General features: G+C 71.5%; 2 protein-coding genes across 10 annotated transcripts; one reads left to right on the top strand and one right to left on the bottom strand.

Moving 5' to 3' along the window:
• The first annotated feature begins 587 nt into the window (after positions 1 to 587).
• Positions 588 to 18,085, top strand: IDUA (alpha-L-iduronidase). 5 transcript variants are annotated; one of them, XR_005987264.1, is made up of 16 exons: positions 591 to 853; positions 1,302 to 1,442; positions 9,601 to 9,686; positions 9,801 to 9,908; positions 10,143 to 10,238; positions 10,320 to 10,522; positions 10,837 to 11,016; positions 11,110 to 11,326; positions 11,463 to 11,675; positions 11,783 to 11,904; positions 12,163 to 12,288; positions 12,366 to 12,442; positions 12,801 to 12,901; positions 13,068 to 13,285; positions 13,549 to 15,410; positions 16,150 to 18,085. XR_005987264.1 is itself a non-coding variant. In XM_041751560.1 (14 exons), exons 1-14 carry the CDS (start codon positions 699 to 701, stop codon positions 13,208 to 13,210), a joined length of 1,968 nt encoding a protein of 655 aa, XP_041607494.1. In that variant the 5' UTR covers positions 592 to 698; the 3' UTR covers positions 13,211 to 13,343. The 5 variants fall into 5 exon arrangements, 2 of the variants coding, with proteins under 2 accessions (XP_041607495.1, XP_041607494.1); XR_005987263.1 differs by having other exon boundaries at positions 13,549 to 18,085; XR_005987265.1 differs by lacking the exons at positions 13,549 to 15,410; positions 16,150 to 18,085 and having other exon boundaries at positions 588 to 853; positions 12,366 to 12,446; positions 13,068 to 13,082.
• Positions 1,168 to 9,806, bottom strand: SLC26A1 (solute carrier family 26 member 1). 5 transcript variants are annotated; one of them, XM_041751559.1, is made up of 5 exons: positions 7,365 to 9,806; positions 6,992 to 7,113; positions 5,074 to 5,186; positions 4,201 to 4,812; positions 1,168 to 3,638 (listed from the first exon to the last, which is right to left on the bottom strand). In XM_041751559.1, exons 4-5 carry the CDS (start codon positions 4,783 to 4,785, stop codon positions 2,109 to 2,111), a joined length of 2,115 nt encoding a protein of 704 aa, XP_041607493.1. In that variant the 5' UTR covers positions 4,786 to 4,812; positions 5,074 to 5,186; positions 6,992 to 7,113; positions 7,365 to 9,806; the 3' UTR covers positions 1,168 to 2,108. The 5 variants fall into 5 exon arrangements, with proteins under 5 accessions (XP_041607493.1, XP_041607490.1, XP_041607488.1 ...); XM_041751556.1 differs by having other exon boundaries at positions 5,074 to 7,113; XM_041751554.1 differs by lacking the exon at positions 7,365 to 9,806 and having other exon boundaries at positions 5,583 to 7,350.
• Positions 18,086 to 19,338: the final 1,253 nt, after the last annotated feature.

The following is a 19,338-nucleotide window of genomic DNA, read 5'->3' as shown; positions in this document are numbered from 1 at the left end:
CAGGTCGGAGCCGCCCAGGGGCCTCCGGGCACGAGCAGAGGCTCCTCTGCGGGCGGCGGGGAACCGCGGGAGGACCCGGCCACCGAGGGGCGGCGCTGCGGGTCCGCAGGCTGCGGCCCCGCCCCTCCACAGACCCCGCCCCCGCCCCTCCACAAGGCCCCGCCCATTCGCCAGCCCCGCCCCACAGAGCCCCGCCCCTCGCCACGAGGCCACGCCCCTCGCCTACCCCGCCCGCGAGGCCCCGCCCCCAGCGACACCGCCCCTCCCCCGCGGCCCCGCCCCCAGCGACACCACCCCTCCGCAAAAAGGCCCCGCCCCTTCAGCAGCCCCGCCCCCCACGGAGCCCCGCCCCGCAACAAGGCTCCGCCCCCTCACCTACCCCGCCCTCAAGGCCCCTCCCCGCGGCTCCGCCCCTCCCCGAGGCCCCGCCCCCAGCGACACATCCCTCCACAAAGGCCCCGCCCCTCCGCGGAGCCCCGCCCTCACCCCGAGGCCCCGCCCCCGCCCCGCGGCAGAACCCACCCAGACCCCGCCCCCCTCCGCCCGGGCCCCCGCCCCCGCCCCCGCGGCGGCGGTCACGTGGTGTGCGACCCGGAGGCGGAACCGGCCGGCGCGGCGTAGACCCGGGCTCCCGGATCGCTGTGGGGGCCGCGCCCCCGCGCCCCCGCGCCCCCGCGCCCGCGCCCCCGCGCCCGGCCATGCGGCCCCCCGGCCCCCGCGCCCCCGGGCTGGCGCTGCTGGCCGCGCTGCTGGCGGCGCCCCGGGCCCTCGCAGAGGCCCCGCACCTGGTGCTGGTGGACGCGGCCCGCGCGCTGCGGCCCCTGCGGCCCTTCTGGAGGAGCACGGGCTTCTGGTGAGGGCTCCGCGCGGGGAAACTGAGGCCCGACAGGCCCGGCCCGGGCTTCTGGGCCCCGAGGCCTGCGGGAGAGCCGCGGCCCCGCCCTCGCGGCTGCACCCGGGCCCGCGGGAGGGGCAGGGGCCCAGGACCGGCCAGGGGCAGGCGCCGTGACCTCGGCCGTCCCTGGGGTGACCCCCCCCCCCCCCGCCCCGGCCCTCGCTTGGCCCCGCCCGGGGAGGAGGAGCAGGGTGCTGGCGCGTGGTGCTCTCCCCTCCGAGCCGAGCCCGGTCTCCGGTCTCCGTAAGCACGAGACTCCAGCACAGCCTTCCTGCTCTTAGGGTCATTTTATTCCGGGGCGGAGCGGGGGTGGCAGGCACTGCCCAGGCCGCTGCTGGAGCCTGGCGTCCCGGGCCTCCCGGGCCGTCGGGGGCACTAATGCCCCGCCCCCCTCGCCCTGCCCCAGCCCCCCCCTGCCGCACAGCCAGGCTGACCGCTATGACCTCAGCTGGGACCAGCAGCTCAACCTGGCCTATGTGGGTGCTGTCCCTCACCGGGGCATCGAGCAGGTCCGGACCCACTGGCTGCTGGAGCTCATCACGGCCAGGTGAGTGGTGGGCAGCTGGGAGGGCCGGCTGGGGGCTGGAGAGCGAGGCTGGGGCAGGTCAGGCGCGGAGGCGGGCGGGAGGCAGGAGGGGGGCCCCCATTGTCCACACACTGTCTCTCATGGAGAGGCTGTGTGGGGGCCGGGTGGCCCCTGGACTGGGCACAGCTGGCTCCCCGCGGGGCTCACTGAGGGGCTCAGGGTCAAGGTGGTGTCGCTTGCAGGGGCTCCGTGGCTGGACACACCCACGCAGCCCAGCCCTGTGCTCACGGGTCAGGCCTTGGAGAAACGTGGCCCAGGGGCCCCGCAGGCTGCAGGCATAGGGGACACCCGGGGGTGTGTTTGGAAGTCCAGAGACACAGAGATCCTCGTGCCCCCAGCCACAGTGGGACTGGGACGGGACAGGCCAAGGGACCAGAACCCAATTGGCACCTGGGAGGCATCCCGACCATGTCAGGGCCTTTGCTCAAATAAGACGGTGACACCCGCCATCACGTTGACCTGCAGGACCACTGTTGAAGCTCTTGGCTTCAACGGGCCTGGGTCCCTGTGCGCTCCCTGGCTCCCCCAGGCCAGAGGGCACAGCCTCCGCTTGGAGGGTTGAGGTGATGGACACGGGTGACCGAGCCGGAGCCTGCCTGCCGGGGGCCCCGGGGACGGGCGCTGGCTCTAGAGGGTGGAGTCGGTGGCTGCTGCCTCCCTGCGGCGGGCTCGGGCCACCTGCACGGCGCCATGCACACTGTGGAACAGCTGTGCCTCCTCGGCCGCGTCCCCCGGGTCGTCCCCGAGGAAGCCACCTTTCCTCAGGGTGTCCCTCACCAAGGGGCTGCAGCAGGCCAGGAGCAGGGTGATGTCCAGGGCCCCGTAGTCCCGGCGCAGGTCCTGCAGCGTAGCCACACCGGCTGCATCCAGGAAGAGCAGCGGGGCGCAGTCAATGACCACGGCGTGGAAGCCGCCCTCCGTGGGCACCAATGCAGCCGAACTGCCCACCGGGCCCAGGTCCACGCCCCCGACGGCGTCTCCCTCACCCACGCCTGCGCCCGGGCCCCGCTCCTTCCTCCTGGCGGCGGCCTGCCCGGCATCCAGCCCCGTGAGGCCGTACAGCGACCGCAGGAAGAAGTCCTTGTTGGCGTAGTAGAGCGGCCCCGCGAAGCGGAACACCCTCACCCCGGGCTCGGGGACCAGGCCCTCGAACTCCGCGGCGTCCTCGTAGAAGCCCGTGTCCCCGATCTGGGCGAGCAGGACCGCTCGGGGGCGCTGCGTGCGGCCGGCCAGGCTGAGCAGAGACAGGACGAGGCCGGCCAGCAGCCCCGCCTCCACGCTGAGCAGCACGCACGTGGCCGCCGTGGCCACCCACACCAGCGCGTCGGCCGGGCTGAGCCGCCACAGCTGCGGCACGTCCCTCACCTTGCGCAGGGCCCCCCGCAGGCTGACCACGATGACGCAGGCCAGCACGCAGCGCTGCAGGTCCCGGAACAGCGGCGCCAGAGCCAGCAGGACCAGCAGCACCACGGCGGCGCTGACCACGCTGGACAGCTGTGTGCGGCAGCCGGTGGCTGTCTTCACCAGGGTCTTGCTCAGGGCGGCACTGGTGACGTAGCAGTGGAAGAAGGCCGGCAGCACGTTGCAGCAGCCCACGGCCAGCAGCTCCTGGTTGGCTCGCACCGAGTAGCCGTGGCTCCGGGCAAACATCTCCGCCAGCGAGATGGAGAAGGCGGACGCCACGAGGGCCAGGGGCACGGCATCCAGCACCACGCGCCACATCAGCCCAGGGTCCGGCACCCGGGGGGCCACGAAGCCAGTGGGGATGTCCCCGGCCACACTGGAGCCGAAGCGTTCGTGGAACTGCCCATAGTGGGACACCAGCGTGGCTGTCACGATGACCAGCAGCTCCGTGGGCAGTGGCACCTTGAGGCGGTGCCGGCATCGGTCTGCGAGCTCCTTGGCGGCCAGCAGCACGACCAGGCACGTGGCGCTGGTGAGCACGTCGCACAGGTTGGCCTGGCCGATGGAGCGCAGCAGGCTCAGCCACGTGCTGACCACCATGCCCAGCCCTTGGTGCCGCGGGATCTGCACGCCTAGCAGGTGCCTCAGCTGGGAGGTCAGGATGGTCACCGAGGCCCCCATGGCGAAGCCATCGAGCAGTGGCTGGGAGAGGTAGGTGGACACGAAGCCCAGCCGGAGGATGCCCATGAGGACCTGAGGACAGAGTGTGGTCAGGGCAGCAGGCGGCCGGGCGGCACAGGGTGGCCGTGGCGCAGAGCCTAACGCCCCTTCGTCGCTGTTGCTCTTTCCCGAGTGGACCGTGTCCAGAGTCCCCTGCACACACGTGTGCTCACACAGGCACAGCAGACCCTGGAGATCCCGGTCTGGTCCTCTCACACGTGCGGGCTCCAGACATTGGAAAGCAGCTCCTTCCTCCTGCCCTGCGAGTGGCACTGCCCCCTCCTGGGAGACCTGGGGCCCCTCGGAGGGTGACACTGGGGTGGACAGGAGAGCCCCGGGGGTGGGGACGCTACGGGAAGAGAGGCAGCCTCTCGGGGTTTCGCCCGGGACAGGAGACCGGGGAGCCGTGTGGGCCACACTCGGGCCAGCTGCTTGTGTCGGGGCCGCAGGCCTGGGGGCCCACCCTGGGGAACCGACCCAGCCCACCTGGGCCCATGCCCGCTCTGTCCTGGCCTTGTGGGTTAAAGCCGGCGTCCTCCGAGCCCCGAGCCCGCACTGCCCTGGGCTTGGCCCTCCCTCGGGGTCGGCCCCTCACCTGGTAAATCCCGGCCACCAGGGTGAGGGCGGTGGCGATGCGGATGGCGTAGCAGTCCTGCCCGCAGTCCGGCGGCCCGAGCCCCGCGGTGGAGGCGTTGGCGGCGCTACCGTTGGCCGCGGGCCCAGGGCCGTCCTGGGCAGGGCCAAAGCCGGCCAGCAGGAGCTCGCGGTCCACCACCTGGCCCACCATGAGGCACAGCAGGCTGAAGATCCCCACGGACACGTGGCGGGACGTGCCCATGACGAAGTAGATGAGGTTCGCGAAGAAGGACGTGTAGAGGCTGTAGATGGGCTGCAGCCCCGCCAGCAGCGAGTAGGCGATGGCCTGGGGCACCAGGATGATGCCGATGACCAGCCCCGACATGACGTCGCCCGCCAGGGCCTCCCGCGGCCGGTACTGGCGCAGCCAGCGCGTGGCGGGCAGCAGATCCTGCACCCACTCCCAGGCGCCCCGCGTGCTGCATGCGCAGCTGCGCCACAGCCTGGCTTTGAGCGTCTCGCGCAGGCCCAGGGGCACTGGGGACCGCCTGCGCACCAGCACCGGCCCCCTGCCCCGCCGCGGGCACTCAGGGGACACCTCCATCCTGGCGAGCCACGCTCCGGGGAAAACCTGCAACGCAGCGGGCGTCAGGGCCGTGCCGGAGGGCCGCGCAGGGACCCAGGCCTCTCCCCTGCTCACCGGCCACCTCCCTGCACGGCCCTGCCCCGCGCACGGCCGAGGTCCCTCCTACCCCCCTCCGCACCCCTGGACCCTTGGCCGCTCTTCCATCACCTCTGTACTCTAGGGGGTCCACCCCCCACCCCCCCAACATGGCGGAGGCCCCTCCTCCTCCCCTTCTGCATCCCGGGACCCTTGCCGCCCTTGCGTCACCTCTGCACCGTGGGCTTGGAAGGAGGAGGACGGCCCCAGATGCCCCCGATGCAGAGGCCCCGCGTCTGTGCCCGGAGGGCTGCTCCGACAGCGGCGCTGGCCACCCCGGGTCCCTGCAGCGGAATTCCGGGACGTGCTTTGGGGGGGTGTCAGCAGGGCCGGCGGGGAGGGACGTCAGGGTGAGTGGCCTCTGTGCCCTGCTGGGGCACCCGGGGCTGCCCTGACGTGGGCCGGGGTCAGAGGCCACGGCTGCGCCCCTGTTCCGAGGTGGCTCAACCCCCAGGACTCGGAGTGGAGGACAGGCAGGCACAGGCCCCGTGAGCCCCGGGGGACCTGGGGTCATGGTTCCTTCCCGGGAGGGCCTCCCCACCCAGGCCCCCCGCCCGAGCCCCCAGGGTCCAGGCCTGTGCCCAGGGTCTCCGGAGACTCCAGGCTGCCCTGGCCCCGTCAGCGGGGCTGCCCCGCGGTGCGCCCGGGACTCTGCGGTCCTGCAGCCCCGCGGCTCTTACCTGCGGGAGCCCTGGCGGCGGCGGCTGTGCTGGCCGGCGGGGCCGGGGCCGCGGGGTCTGGCCGGGCGGGGGCCGCCGGCTGCGGGCCGAGCTGGGCTTGCGGTTCAATGATTTACCCCAGAGACTGCTGAGTCATGGGCTCCCCCAGACCTGTGTTACCTGAGCGGCTGATCCAGGTGCTCCGCCCGCCCGCGAGCCCAGCTCCCAAACAACTGTGCGCGCCTCCCCGCCGCCCCGCGTGTGCACAGTGTGGGCGAGGGTGCCCCGTGTCGGCAGGGTGCTCGGGTGCTGGGGTCCTTGGGGAGGTGGGCGGCCCGTGAGCGCAGCCAGGCCTGGGCGGGGGCAGGCAGGCCGTGACCCCCAGGCTCCGGGGCCTGTGCGCGGTCAGGGCTGACCACGGGTGGGCAGAGGGCAGGGCCCGGGAGGCCTGGTGTCTTCACCCCCCATCCTCCCCCATTCTGCCGTGACACGGGCTGGTCTCCGCCGGAGTGTGGGTGCCGTGTCCCCGTGCCCGCTGTGCACTGGGCCGCTAGGGCCCCGGGCTCTGCTCTGTGTGCTGGGCGGGCAGAGGCCGCTTGCTAAGTGCATGTGCATGTGCGTGTGGATTGCTGAGGGCAGGCGGCCAGCAGGCAGCAGGACACGCCGTGGCCGGGTGTGCACCAGCAGGTGTGCCCCACCAGTGACTCGCTGCGGGGCGCAGGTGGCTGTCTTTAAAGTGATGCTCCGCTGTCAGTTGTGTTTCCGCGGGGTCTGCAGGTGCACTTCCACCACCCGGATCTCGGGGTCATGTGCAGAGGGTGCACCCCACGGGCGGCCGTGGCCGGAGCCCCTGCTGCACTCCCGGGGCAGAGCTCGGGTCTTCCCTCCACAGTCAGCCTGGACCCCCTTGGCCTGTGCAGCTGTTTGCCCAGCTCAGGAGCCGTGTCGGGGGCACGGGTGGACGTGGGGGGCAGCTCAGAGCTTCGGTCGTCCCTGGGGCCTGTAGGCGCTCAGGTGCCGAGGCCAGTAGCTGGTGAGGGGGCTCGGCCTTTGGCTCCTGCCCCAGCTCCTGCTCAGCCCCTAGCAAACCCCGGGGGGGGGGGCACAAGTTGTGTGACAGAGGACTCTGGTGCACGGAGCGGTGGTGCCATGCACGTGCCTGCTGGGTGCTGGCATGGGCCCCGGGTGACTCCGGGTAGAGGCCCGCTGTGGGAGGGGGCCCTGCCTCTGTGCGGGAAGGCGAGGGCAGCAGTGGGGGCGCTGGGCCGTAAGCTCCTGGGGGGAGGCTCGGGCAGGTGGGGATAGTTCAGGGAGGGCTCCTTGGGGCCCCCAACCCTTGGCTTGGGTGTGGGCCCCTCCCGCCCCCTCCCTGTGCATGGAGGCCGTGACCGAGGGCCCACTCCCGCCGCCCTGCGCCCCCAGCTGCAGACCTCACCGGCGGGGTTCACCCCCTGGAACCTCCCCCACGGGCCTTCTGGCCAGCCCTGGGCCACGGGGCCAGCTCCTGCATGTGGGCCTGGAATCACCGCCGTGAACTGCCCAGTACACTGCGCTGGGAAAGGAACCCGGGGGGGGCCTGGGCGCAGAGGCCGGACGCAGCTCCGCTCGCAGGGCGCCCCGCCCCGCCCTGCCCTCTCCTGCCCCCCTGCTCCGCCGGCCCCGTCCTCAGGCCGACGCGGGGCGGTAGGGGGCGGGGCGTGGCCGCGGGCTCCGAGCTGCTGCCCCCGCCCCTTCCCTGCGCGCCCCCCACGCCGCCCCGCGCACGTGCAGCCGCCCCCCCCCCGCCCCCGCCCGCGCACTCACCCCGGGGCGCCGCTCCGTCCCCCGCGCACGCGCCGGCCCTGCGGTGGGGGGCGGGGGCCGCGCGCCCTGAATGGGCCCTTTGTGCCGCCGCAGCCGCCCGCGTGCCAGGAGCCGGAGGCCGGGGCCGCGGACCGAGGCTGTCGTGGCCGGTCGCGCCCCCCGCCCCGCCCCGCCCCCGCCCCTGGCACAGGGACGCCCCGCGGGAGCCCTCAGCGCGGTCTCCCACGGCCTCCTGGGCCCCACAGGTGTACTGGCCCCCAGGGCATCCCGGACCGAGGCCGGCGGGGGGCGCAGGCTGGGGGGGGGCGGGAGGGCCCCCCAGGCCCCCCCAGGCCCCGGCTCCAGGGGTGGAGGCCCGCCGGGCACCGGGCGGGGTGCAGGGGAAGGGGAGCCCCGCTCGAGCCGCCCCCGCCCCCGCCCCCGCCCCCGGAGCGGGACTTTGGAACCGTCTCTCTGCTCATTTAATTTTTACCCAAGCTTGTTGGTTTTCTTTGCTCCAGTCGTGACCTTTGGATGGGAGGGAAATGGGTGGGGGGTGAGCCCGCCGCGGCCCCAGGGGTGGGAGGACGCAGCCCCCGGAGCGGAGCAGCCGCAGCAGGGCTGGGAGCCTCGGGGGGACAGCGCGGCGCGGGCCGAGGGGTGCACGGAGGCCGCCGCCCCGTCGCCCTGCGCGCACCCAGCGTCCGGCCAAGCCTTGGGCGGGATGTGACCCCAGCCGGCGCCGCCCCACCTGGCGTCCACGCCGGCTGCCACGAGGGGGCGCCCCGCAGGCCCCCCCGCCGCTGGCCACCTGCCCCGCAGACGGACAGACAGGGGAGCCCTGAGACGCCTGCCAGCCGCCTGCCCGTGCTCCTGGGCAACACCCCCAGACTCGGTGCTGACCCTGCACGACCCCCCCTTGCCTGTGCCTGACCGGAAGGCCCCAGCCCCAAGGCCAGGTCCGCCCACACCCCCCTGTGCCCCACACCCCTGCCCAGCTAGCTGCTCAAACCCAGGCCCCGGGGCTCTGCGAGGCGGCCCCCCGCGGCAGCAGATGTCCCTCGACCGTGGCCACCCATCTGCAGGTGCGCCCTGTGCCCCGCCGCGCTCCAGGTGGCCACCACCCCGTCCTGGCACTTCACCACCCCCCCCCCGGGGGGGCCTCTCCAGACCTCATGGCAAGGGCGGACCTCTGGGGACAGTGACAGGGTCAGCGGTGGTTGGGCTGGGGGGTGAATGGGGGGAGGACGGCAGCCTCGGGGCCATGACGCTGCGCCCTGGGATACCCTGTGGGGCACCTGCCGTGATGCACGCACCCAAATCCACAGAGAGCGCAGCCGAGGGGGTGACCCTGACGCTCGTCTGTGGCCTGGGTGAGGACCACTCGCCTCCATGACACAGCCACTCCGGTGCAGGTTGGGGGGGCTGTGCCTCTGGGTGGGCGGGGGAAACCAGCTGTCTCTGTACCTCCTTTTCGGTTCTGCTGGAGATCTCAAACTGTCCCCAAAACGTCTTTATAACAACGTCATGGCAGTTTTCTATTGGGGTCTGTGAAAGGACTCCCCATTTCACTGAGTCGGGGTCCCATCCTCACCGGGGTCATGAGGCCTGCATGACCGTGTCTGACACGACCACACCCTGCCCCAGGTCCACTCGCTGCTTTCTGCTGCTTCGTTACGTTTTCCCACCACAGGGCCTTTGCCCGTGCTACTCCATCTGTTGTCCCTGGTATGCTCATTGCTGGCTCTGTCCCATTATCTAGCAGGTCCTAGGTGTCACCCCTGATGCCCCCTACCTCTTAAAGGTTTAAGTAGTTGCCTGAAGGTTTTATCCCCTTTGGGAACCTAAGCCTGGAGGGAACCAGTCCAGGAGGAGTGTAGTGGGGTGGGGCGCTGTGCCCTCCCAGTTCCCACTGCCAGCGGCACCTCCCAGAGCGTGGGGGTGCAGAGGAGGAGGCCATGGCGCCTTGTGGCCTGCTCCATCCTGTTGCAGTTCTTCCCGGGAGACCTGCCGCCTCCTGCCACCCCTGAGGCCAAAGCCGTTGCCGGCTCCTGAAGGCTTGGGGCGGGTTCGAGCGCAGGCTGGGCTGTGAGTGACCCAGAGGCTTCCATCCTCGGTGTTTTCCAGGGGAGGGGCCATGGGGCGTGGGGACCAGAGTCCCGTGTGGCACCTTGCAGGCCCCCTACCTGCTCCAGTGTGGCCACAGGTCCAGCCGGGGTGCCGACCCTCTGCCCTGACACCAAGCGTCCTTCTGCAGGGGGTCAGCTGGGCAAGGCCTGAGCTACAACTTCACCCACCTGGATGGCTACCTGGATCTCCTCAGGGAGAACCAGCTCCTCCCAGGTAGGCCGCCAGCCCCGTCCGGGGACCTGGTCCCTCTGGGTCCTCACTGGCCGCGTGCGGAGGACTGGCCTCCGTGGGCAGGTGGCAGCTGACGGCCACCTTCGTGTGGTGCAGGCTTTGAGCTGATGGGCAGCCCCTCCCAGCGCTTCACCGACTTCGAGGACAAGCGGCAGGTGTTGGCGTGGAAGGAGCTGGTGTCCCTCCTGGCCAGGAGATACATCGGTGGGCGGGCACGGGCTGCACTCCCCGCAGGCCGTCCTGCCCCATCACCCAGGCCCCGCGCCTCCCGAGCCAGGGTCTCCTGATGGGGGCAGGGGATGCGTGGGGTGGACGGGGCCCAGGGGAGCCACATCCTGGTCACGGCCAGCATCACCATCAGCATAGGCGGGCCTCCCTGTGAGCTGGGGCAGGCGTGGCATTCGGGGGAACCATGGGTGACCGTGGGGCGCTCTGCAGGGAGGTATGGACTCTCACACGTTTCCAAGTGGAACTTCGAGACGTGGAATGAGCCAGACCACCACGACTTCGACAACGTGTCCATGACCCTGCAAGGTGGGTGGTGCCCCCCGGGGTCCTGTGAGCGTGGAAGGGGGTCCTCAGGCACCAGGGTGTGGACGCCTGTGCCTCTGCCAGGCTTCCTGAACTACTACGACGCCTGCTCCGAGGGTCTGCGCGCTGCCAGCCCGGCCCTGCGCCTGGGTGGCCCCGGGGACTCTTTCCACCCCTGGCCGCGCTCCCCCATGTGCTGGGGCCTCCTGGAGCACTGTCACAACGGCACCAACTTCTTCACTGGGGAGCTGGGTGTGCGCCTGGACTACATCTCCCTCCACAAGAAGGTACCGTCGTCCCTGCACCCCCTGCCTGGCACCTCGGCTCCGTGCCCCTGCCGTGCGGCCCCTGCATCGCCCCCCTGCTCCATTCCCCTGCCCTGTGGCCCTTGCATCACCCCCCTGGCCCATGCCCCATGCCCCTGCCCCACACACCTGCCCTGCAGCCCCTGCATCACTCCCTGCCCCTCCACTGCGGCCTCTGCATTGCTCCCCGCCCCATGCCCCTGCCCTGCGGCCCCTGCCCGGCCGCCTCTCTGCCCGCGCGCGCTCCCGGGCCGCAGGAGGGCTGCCCGCAGGGGTGCTGAGGTCAGTCTCCGCAGGGCGCGGGGAGCTCCATCTACATCCTGGAACAGGAGCAGGCCACCGTGCAGCAGATCCGCCGGCTCTTCCCCAAGTTCGCGGACACCCCTGTTTACAACGACGAGGCGGACCCGCTGGTGGGCTGGTCCCTGCCGCAGCCCTGGAGAGCCGACGTGACCTACGCGGCCATGGTGGTCAAGGTAGGACCCCAGGCCCTGCCCGGGAGCGGCCTGCCCCGGGGGGGGGGGGGGGGCGGGCCTGGAAGCGCCTCCCGCCCGCCCTCCCGCCCGCAGGTCGTGGCGCAGCACCAGGACCCGCCCCGGGCCAACGGCAGCTTGGCCGCGCGCCCCGCGCTCCTGAGCAACGACAACGCCTTCCTGAGCTTCCACCCGCACCCGTTCACGCAGCGCACGCTCACCGCGCGCTTCCAGGTCAACGACACGGAGCCGCCGCACGTGCAGCTGCTGCGCAAGCCGGTGCTCACGGCCATGGCGCTGCTGGCCCTGCTGGGTGAGCGCGGGGCGCGGGCCCGAGGCGGGGGAGCGCGGGGCGCGCCCTGCAGGGGACGGGCCGGCTGGGGGCGCGGGGGCGGGCGCGGGGGCCCCGAGCCGCGCCTGCGACCGCCGCACCCCCCCGCACGCCGCAGACGGCCGGCAGCTCTGGGCCCAGGTGTCGCGGGGCGGGACGGTGCTGGACAGCAACCACACGGTGGGCGTCCTGGCCAGCGCGCACCTGCCGGCCGGGCCCCGGGACGCCTGGCGCGCCACCGTGCTGCTCTACGCGAGCGACGACACGCGCGCCCACCCCGCCCGCGCCGTGCCCGTGACGCTGCGCCTGCTCGGGGCGCCGCGGGGCCCAGGTGAGCCGCGCCCGGGGGCGGGGTGGGGGCGGGGCGGGGGCCGCGGGGGCGGGGCGGGGGCCGCGGGGGCGGGGCGGCCGGCGTGGCTCCAGCCGCAGGCTCCGCAGGGCTCGTCTACGTCACCCTGGCCCTGGACAACCCGCGCTGCAGCCCCCACGGCGAGTGGCAGCGCCTGGGCCGGCCCGTCTTCCCCACGGCGGAGGAGTTCCGGCGCATGCGCGCAGCCGAGGTCCGCGGGGGGCGGGGCCGAGTAGCGGGGCGGGGCCTAGGTCAGGGGGCGGAGCCGAGGGGGTGGGGCGGGGCCTAGGTCAAGGGGCGGGGCCGAGGGCCGCGGGAGAGGCGGGGCCGAGGGCCGGAAGTCCAAGGGGGCGGGGCCGGGGCCGAGTTCCGCGAGGGGCCGAGGCCTAGGTCAAGGGGCTGCGGGGCGGGGCCTAGGTCAAGGGGGCGGGGCCGAGGCCGAGGCCCTGAGTGCCGCTCCCGTCCCCAGGACCCGGTGGCCGAGGCGCCGCGCCCCTTCCCAGCCAGCGGCCGCCTGACGCTCAGCGTGGAGCTGCGGCTGCCCTCGCTGCTGCTGCTGCACGTGTGCGCGCGCCCGGAGAAGCCGCCGGGACCGGCAAGTGGCCGCCCCGCCCCCGCCCCCCTGGGCCCCCCACCCCCGCCGCCCCCATCACGGAGCCTCTCCCCCTGCAGGTGACCCGGCTCCGTGCCCTGCCCTTGACCCGGGGGCAGGTACTTTTGGTGTGGTCGGATGAGCGCGTGGGCTCCAAGTGAGTGAGTGCGCCCTCCCCGCGCCCCTGGGGCCCTCCTGCCGCTGTCCCCCCGCGCGGCCCGCCCCTCGCGGCTGCAGTGCCCATGGGGTCACTCCAGTGCTTCTCCCCGACCCCCTGGTCACTGCCGCACGGTGGCCCGGACCTCACACCCTGCTTGGCCTGGGTGGGGGCACCTGCAGGGAAGGTGTGCAGGTGGCTCCCAGGCTCCAGTCCCCTTCCTACCCCGAGAGCGGCCTGTGGTCCCGGCAGGGAGAGTCAGGGCCCCGGGGAGGGCTCAGAGGAGGAATGCACCTGAGTCTACCCCGTTCCCCCACCTGGGTACCAGTCCTCCTCTCGTCCGACCCCCCCCCCCCAGGTGCCTGTGGACCTATGAGATCCAGTTTTCCGCGGATGGAGAAATGTACACGCCCATCAGCAGGAAGCCGTCCACCTTTAACCTGTTTGTGTTCAGCCCAGGTGTGCTTGCCACCCTGTGCCCTGCGCTTAGCAGCCCCATTTCTGGGCCTCAGCCCACGTCCCCTAGGGTGCGGCCCAGGGTTTGCCGAGCCCGGAGCTACGAGCTCTACACCCTTGGGGTGGGCCCAGGGGGGCGCACACTCAACAGGTGTGTCTGCCTCTTCAGAGTCAGCCGTCACCTCTGGCTCCTACCGGGTTCGAGCGGTGGACTACTGGGCCAGGCCGGGCCCCTTCTCGACCCGTGTGCGCTACGTGGAGGTCCCTGCACCGTCAGGGCCACCGCAGCCCAGTGACTGTGAGCGGTGCTGACCTCGGAGCCACGGAGGCCAGGTGCTGAGTGGGCCTCCAAGGAAGGCCCTCGTCTGCCAGCGATGGACGCAGCCGGTCCGTGGGCTCCGCTCCTTCTGTGCTGTCTCGCTCCCTTAAAGTGCCTTTGCGCTCACCAGTCTGGGTCGGCCTTTTTGGGCGGGCACGGGGCACACTGGGGGCCGCGGCTTATGGCTGGCAGTAGCGACGTGGGTCTGAACGGGCAGGTGGAAGGCCAGGCCCAGGCGGCCCCTCTGGCCCCCCCAAACTTGCCAGCCCTCGCGTCTCACCAGCTGCCTCATCCTGGCAGGACAAGTTTCTGTTCCCTTTTCCCCGTGCAGGTGTCGTAGGGCTGGTGGCCTTGTGTGGGGGGCACCGTTCCCGCTGAGCGCTGCTGTCATGCGGGGCACAGGGTTGCGGCCCCCCTGCCTGACCACGAAGCCGGGTCTCGGCCCACGCGCTGTCGTGACACAGTGGGACGAACCACAGACCTCGGGGCTCAAGCCCAGAATCGCGCTCCCGTCCAGTCCCGGAGGCCTGCAGCCTGGTTCCTCCTGCCCCCCCACCCCACCCCCGGCTGCTGCGTCTCCCTGCGGGCTCTGCGTCGTGCTGCTGTCTCCGAAGGACGCCAGCCGCCACCTCTCTGCAGGCTCTGTCTCCAAATTTGGTTCTATTTGGAGGCCCTGGGGGTTGGAAGCTCAACAGAAGGATCCCTGGGGGGGGGGCTGCAGTCCCGCCCCTCATGAGCAGCTCCCCCAGCTCTTCTTGGTGGTCGGGTCCATCGCGCCAGTAGGAGAGCGGTTTCTTCTCAGGGCCCCTGACGGAGGGGCCCTCTTAGCTTGCAGCTTACGGGTGGGGGCCTGGGTCCCCGGCGGGTGAGGGCCTCCTTGGAGGCCAAGACCTTCAAGCCCGCTGGCTGCGAGGCTGCTCCCCTCTCCCTTTCCCGGCCCCGAGTCGCCTGGCGTTTGCCCCGCAGCTGCGCTCGTGCCAGGCTGGCACCCCAGCCCCCTGCCGTCGTCCTGGTGCGGAGACCGCGGCGCGGGCAGCCTGGGGACCTAGCACCGGCACCCCTGCGCTGCACCCCTCTGCCCCGGGACGCCACCGGCTCCGCCGCGCTCGCACCGCCCACGTTCCAGCCTGTCCCCGGGTGCAGGGCGCATCCCCGTTCTCCGACCGCGCTGACGGGGTAGCTTTGCTCTGCGTGGATCTGGGGGTGGCTTTCGGGGCATGGGCTCTGCGGCGGGTGCGGGGGTGACAGAGGCCTGGCCACGTGTCTCCCGTCCACTACCGTGGGGGCTCCTCCCTAGCCCTCGTCCCCGGACTTCCCATCTGGGGCCTCACGAGTCCGGCCAGCTGGTCACCCCTGGGCTGCTACCTTCTGTGGAGCCGAGCTGGGGACCCGGGGGACGCTGGCGTGCGGCACACTTGCCCAGGTGTCCCAGAGCCGACGGGCAGCCCCCCGGGAGCCCCAGGTGTCTCCTGCTGGCACGACCCTTCCAGAGCACCGCGCGTCCTGGGTTCTCACCGGGCGCTGGCTCGGCCACCTCAGCCTCGCCAAGACTCCGCGACCAGAGCCTGTCGAAGGAATGAGTGACTCTGGCGGAGGACACGGCCGCGCCCTCGGGTGCTCGGGGCTGGGCAGGCGTCTCTGCCGCAGGCCTCGGGCAGCCTGGGCCGGTGGGCCGCCCGACGCGCTGCAGGGCCTGACGCCCAGGACGTCGGCGGGTCGGGCCGCGTGCGGCCCCCAGAGCGGAGTCTCCCCGGCCCTGGCCTCTGAGAAGTGGGGGCCGCGGGGTGCAGAACTTACCTGCGCTACAGGACGTCCCGACGTGTCCCAGGCCATCGGGTCCCTAGACCGTCCTGGAAGCCCCCGCCCCACCCAGACCATCGCACACCCGGTCCCCTCAGCGGGGTGTGTCCGGGGGAGCGGGACCCTTGGGGATCTGGCTAAGCCTGAGAGAGGCGACGCGGCCGAGGCCCGCCACGGCAGGACGCCACGTCCCCTCGTGTGCAGGAAGCCGCCTTGGACTTTCTCCTTCGGGGTGAGAGCATCTGCCAGGTCAGCCGCACAGCGAGTGAGCGCCCCGCCTTCTCGAGCAAACGCCTCGGCCGTGACTGGCGTCGCCGGGAGCTCCGTGCTCACCTGTCCTAGGGGCACCTGGCATGGTTCCGTGGGGAGCGTGGGAGCCCCAGCAGCTTCCAGGTGCCTGATACCTGCAGACTCTGCAGTTTCCGTGGAAATGGGGAGGTTTGGGCTTGGGGGGGCGGCCCTCTCCCTGGGCCTGGCCACGACGAGGCGGGCGGGAGGGGTCCGCGCAGGAGGGCCCCTTGGGGAGGCCGCCCCAAGTGCCCGGTGGCGACCGATGGCTTCCAGGCCACAGCACTGGCACCAGCTCAGGGCGTCCTCCGGCAACCCCAGGAGCTCTGAGGGCGGGGACCCAAGTGGCCCGGGCCCCCCACGTGCCCACGGCCACATGACAGTAGCTAGATGCCCAGCCTTCTCCCCAGGGCTCCCAAGCCGTGTGGGGCGGGGCAGGACGTATTTGCAGGCTCCCAGGAGCGTGCAGGGCAGCGGCAGGGCTCAAAGTGCGTGGACACGGGGGTGAGGCGGGCGGTCGCGTGTGTGCCGTGGGCTCCACGGGCTTCCCAGGCTCCCTGTCCTGGGGCCGTGTGAGGATCTGCACTCCGGTTGCTTCCGGGGGCCGAGGGGCGACCCCCGACCGTGTGGTGGCACGGGGCGTGACGGCCAGAGGACACAGCAGGTCTCCTGCCATCTGTCCCTGGTCGTCCTCAGGCCTCAGGGTGTCCCCCCCCTTGAAGACCGTTGCTCAGCAACTGGAGGCTCTGCGGGCGGCCGTGGGTCGCGGCCGTGGGTCGCGGGCAGCAGCAGGGCCTGGGTGCCCCCCTGTGGCCGCAGCTCCCTTCCCTCTCTTTCTTTTCAGGGGAGGGGCGCCCGGCTTTACAGGCCCCGAGGTTGCTATGGTAACCCGCCCCTGGACATCACCTGCCCGTGGGGATCCTCCCATCCCCCTGGGTCAGCCCCAGCACCTCGGACCTGAGTCCCGTGATGCCAGCAGCCTTCGTGGAAGGTCTGCCTGCTGGGGGCCCTGTCGTCAGTGCCCTGGCAGGGAGGACCCCCCAGCCCAGCTCTGATTCAGGGGCTGGTGGCAGAGGTGGCCGGGGCAGGGCCAGGGCAGCAGGCACGGGCATCAGCCTTCCCCAGGGGTGCGGGAGGAAGGAGGGGTGCCCCACAGGCACGGCGCTTCAGACCTCGCCCTTGGACCCCTGCCAGGGTGCGCACAGACCCAGCCCACGTGGAAGCCAAGGCAGGAGGCAGGTGCCACCAACACCTGGGCATGACCTGGACTCCGCACGGGGAGGGGACGCAGGGGGCCAGGCGGGGGAGGGAGGGGGTGGACAGGCCGCAGGGGGGGTCGGACCCTTGTCAGGCTCCAGAAGGGCGGGAGGGGCTGTGGGAGGCCGTCCTGCGCCCAGAGCCTTGCCCACGCCTGGAGGGGGCACCGGGTCAGCCCGGGTGGTGGGGTATATGGAGCCTCCTGGATGCACCCCCCGTAGGCTGCAGAGGCCGGGGGTGCCGCCCAAGCACCCTGACAGCAGGCCAGCCGCCTTCCTGGCACCCTCCTGGCCTAGCGTCTCCACCAGGGCTGGCAGGGGCCGCCCTGCCCTGCCCGAGCCACTTGGTCTGCAGACGCCCCGCTCGGCCAGCACACGCGGCCGCAGCCCCCTTGCGTGCCCCCCAGCAGGCAGAAGGCCTCCTCCTGGGGCCCCGGGGCAGCAACAGAGCAGGCTGACCGGGTGACAGCGGGGAGCCGGGCTTCTCCAGGGGGGAGGCTCGCCTACCCGCCAGCGCTGGTCTGGAATGCCTGGCTTGCCCAGTCCTGCCCTGGCCTCGGCGGGGTGTCCTTGGGGACCTAGGGGCCCGAGGCCCAATCGCGGGGTGCTGCTCAGCCCCAGGAGCCCTCAGCCCACCCCGCGAGAGCCGGCCGTGAAGCACGAGCAGCGTCCTGCTGGGCGAGCTCCTTGGGGACGGCCGAGCCTGGCGGGGCCCTAGGCCGAGGTGGGGACAGGGGCTGCCCACCCGACCGTGTCTGCGGCGAGATCGCAGCCGGCCCAAGTGTCCCTGGAAGGGATCAGTGGGTCCAGGGCCCTGCGCGGCGGGTGCAGAGTAGATGGGGGACGAGGCCTGCGCCGGGCCCTGTGAGGGGAAAGCAGGTTGTCAGGCTGACAGCAGCTCCGGGAGGGAAGGGGAAACCCAAAAGAGGGTTTTTGGTTTTTTGTTTTTTAAAAGGGGGTTTGTGCGAGAGAAAGCCAAGAGTGGTTTCCGGCCCGAGTCAGGTGTTCACACGGCCGCCCAGCAAACACCGAGGGCGGCCCGCGGCTGGGGCCCCTGTCGCCGCCCGGAGGCCGGTCCTCTGGCCCCTCAGCCTGCTTTGTCTTCTAGAACGTGACCCCTTCCTCGAGGCCCCATCGCCACGGCGACCGCCACTGTGCAGAGAGCACGGCCTGGCGGTTCCGACGCGCGTCTGTCTGGGTCCGGCCCGGGGGCGCAGTCCCGATGGCGTGTGCCGTGGTCCCCAGGAGTCGCCACCCCTGCCCCGACCCGTCCGTCTGTCCCCCCGCCGCTTCCTGTTGCCGCGGATCCCTGGCTTGTGTTACGCTGACGCCCCCAGACAACACCGACTCCCTTTCCCGCCGGCGTTCGTCCCACCCCAGGGTGACTACCTGGGGCCCCCCCCGGCCGCCGGCTGCGGCGAGCTGACGGGTGCCGGGCGCGCACGTGGGTCACTCGGGCTGCCCCACGCCTGGGGGGTTCCCAGTGTGGGGCTTACAAATAAAGCTGCCGCGGACGTTGGTGCACAGGTGTGTGGACACGAGCCTTGTTTTCTGTTGGGGGAACACCTGGGGGACGCGCCGCCTCGGGCCTGGCCCCCGAGCGCCTGCTGCACGACTTCCCAGGGCAGGTGCCGGCGCGTGAGCCCCAGGCCCCGCGCGGACCCGCTCCCCTGTGCTGCCCTTGGCCCTCCGCACAGGCGCTAACACGGTCGGTTCTAGTGGTTTTTTTCTTGCAGCTCACGTACAAGTTTCTACGCAGCTGGTCGTGTCACCTACCAATCAGGACCATTCCACTTCTCCCCAACCTACTGGCTGGAACCTGCGGGGCGACGCTGAGCAGCAGCCGGGGCAGCCGGGAGCACGCCCAACGCCCAACGCGCGGTTTGAGCTTCGGTGTTTGCCAGCGGGGGGCGTCGGCCACGGTGTGTCGTCAGGCTGGAGACGCGTCCCTGGGTCGAGTTTCGAGAGTTGTCTGTTTGTTTGTTTGTTTGTTTGTTTTGAGAGTTTTTAAAATCAGGAATGGGTGTCGGGCCTCTGTCCGGTGCTTTCTTCGTCTCCACTGAGATCACGTAACCGCCTTTCTGCTCCTGGGGTAGGTCCCGGGGCGCCCGGGCGCTGCATCCGCTGAGCGTCTCCGTTTCAGCTCAGGTCACCGTCTCGGGGCAGGAGGAGCCGCCTGGGGCTGCGCCTGGGACCCGCTCTCCCTCGCAGCCGCCCGTGCGGGGGCTCGCTCCCAAATAAACACGTAAATAAAATCCTCAAAAAGTATCTGGTGAGTCACATTACTTGATCCTCAAATGTGAAACCAACTTCGTGTCCCTGGGATAAGCCCCACTCGGCCACGCTACGTCTTCACACGGCTGCTGGCTTCACGGATGCGTTGGGGGGAATCCCCTTCCCTCCCCTCCCCCCCCTCCCCTCCCCTCCCCTCCCCTTCCCTTCCGATATTTGTGCAGAATGGGTTTTATTTCCTCCCTAAATGATTTTTAGTGATCTCTGTGCCCAGTGTGGGACTGGACCTCACCACCCTGAGATGAGGACTCGTAGGCTCAACTGGCGGAGCAGCCAGCGACCCCCCCCAAATGTTTTCAGGAACGTCTCAGTGAAGGCCTCTGGGCTTGATGTTTCCTTTGTGGGAAGGTGTTTGCCGAGGAGTTCGCGGTATTGAGTGGGTCTACTCAGGCTCTCCGTGTCCTCCAGAGCGAGCTCTGGCAGCTTGTAACTTCCAGGGAGCTTGTCCACTTCACCTAATGTGTCACATCCGTTGGCATAAAGTC

The sequence above is a fragment of the Vulpes lagopus genome, chromosome 4, assembly GCF_018345385.1.
Source record: "Vulpes lagopus strain Blue_001 chromosome 4, ASM1834538v1, whole genome shotgun sequence".
NCBI classification, from domain to species: domain Eukaryota; kingdom Metazoa; phylum Chordata; class Mammalia; order Carnivora; family Canidae; genus Vulpes; species Vulpes lagopus.
This window is presented reverse-complemented; position numbering and strand designations above follow the sequence as displayed.

Bases quoted from the DNA above. Each gene is read 5' to 3' on its own strand.
- IDUA (XM_041751560.1), top strand. From the start codon at position 699: ATGCGGCCCCCCGGCCCCCGCGCCCCCGGGCTGGCGCTGCTGGCCGCG. The intron at 11,327-11,462 runs GTGAGCGCGGGG...CGCACGCCGCAG, and splicing joins GGCGCTGCTGGCCCTGCTGG to ACGGCCGGCAGCTCTGGGCC. The intron at 11,676-11,782 runs GTGAGCCGCGCC...CAGGCTCCGCAG, and splicing joins CGGGGCGCCGCGGGGCCCAG to GGCTCGTCTACGTCACCCTG.
- SLC26A1 (XM_041751556.1), bottom strand. From the start codon at position 4,785: ATGGAGGTGTCCCCTGAGTGCCCGCGGCGGGGCAGGGGGCCGGTGCTG. The intron at 3,639-4,200 runs GTGAGGGGCCGA...CTCTGTCCTCAG, and splicing joins TGGTGGCCGGGATTTACCAG to GTCCTCATGGGCATCCTCCG.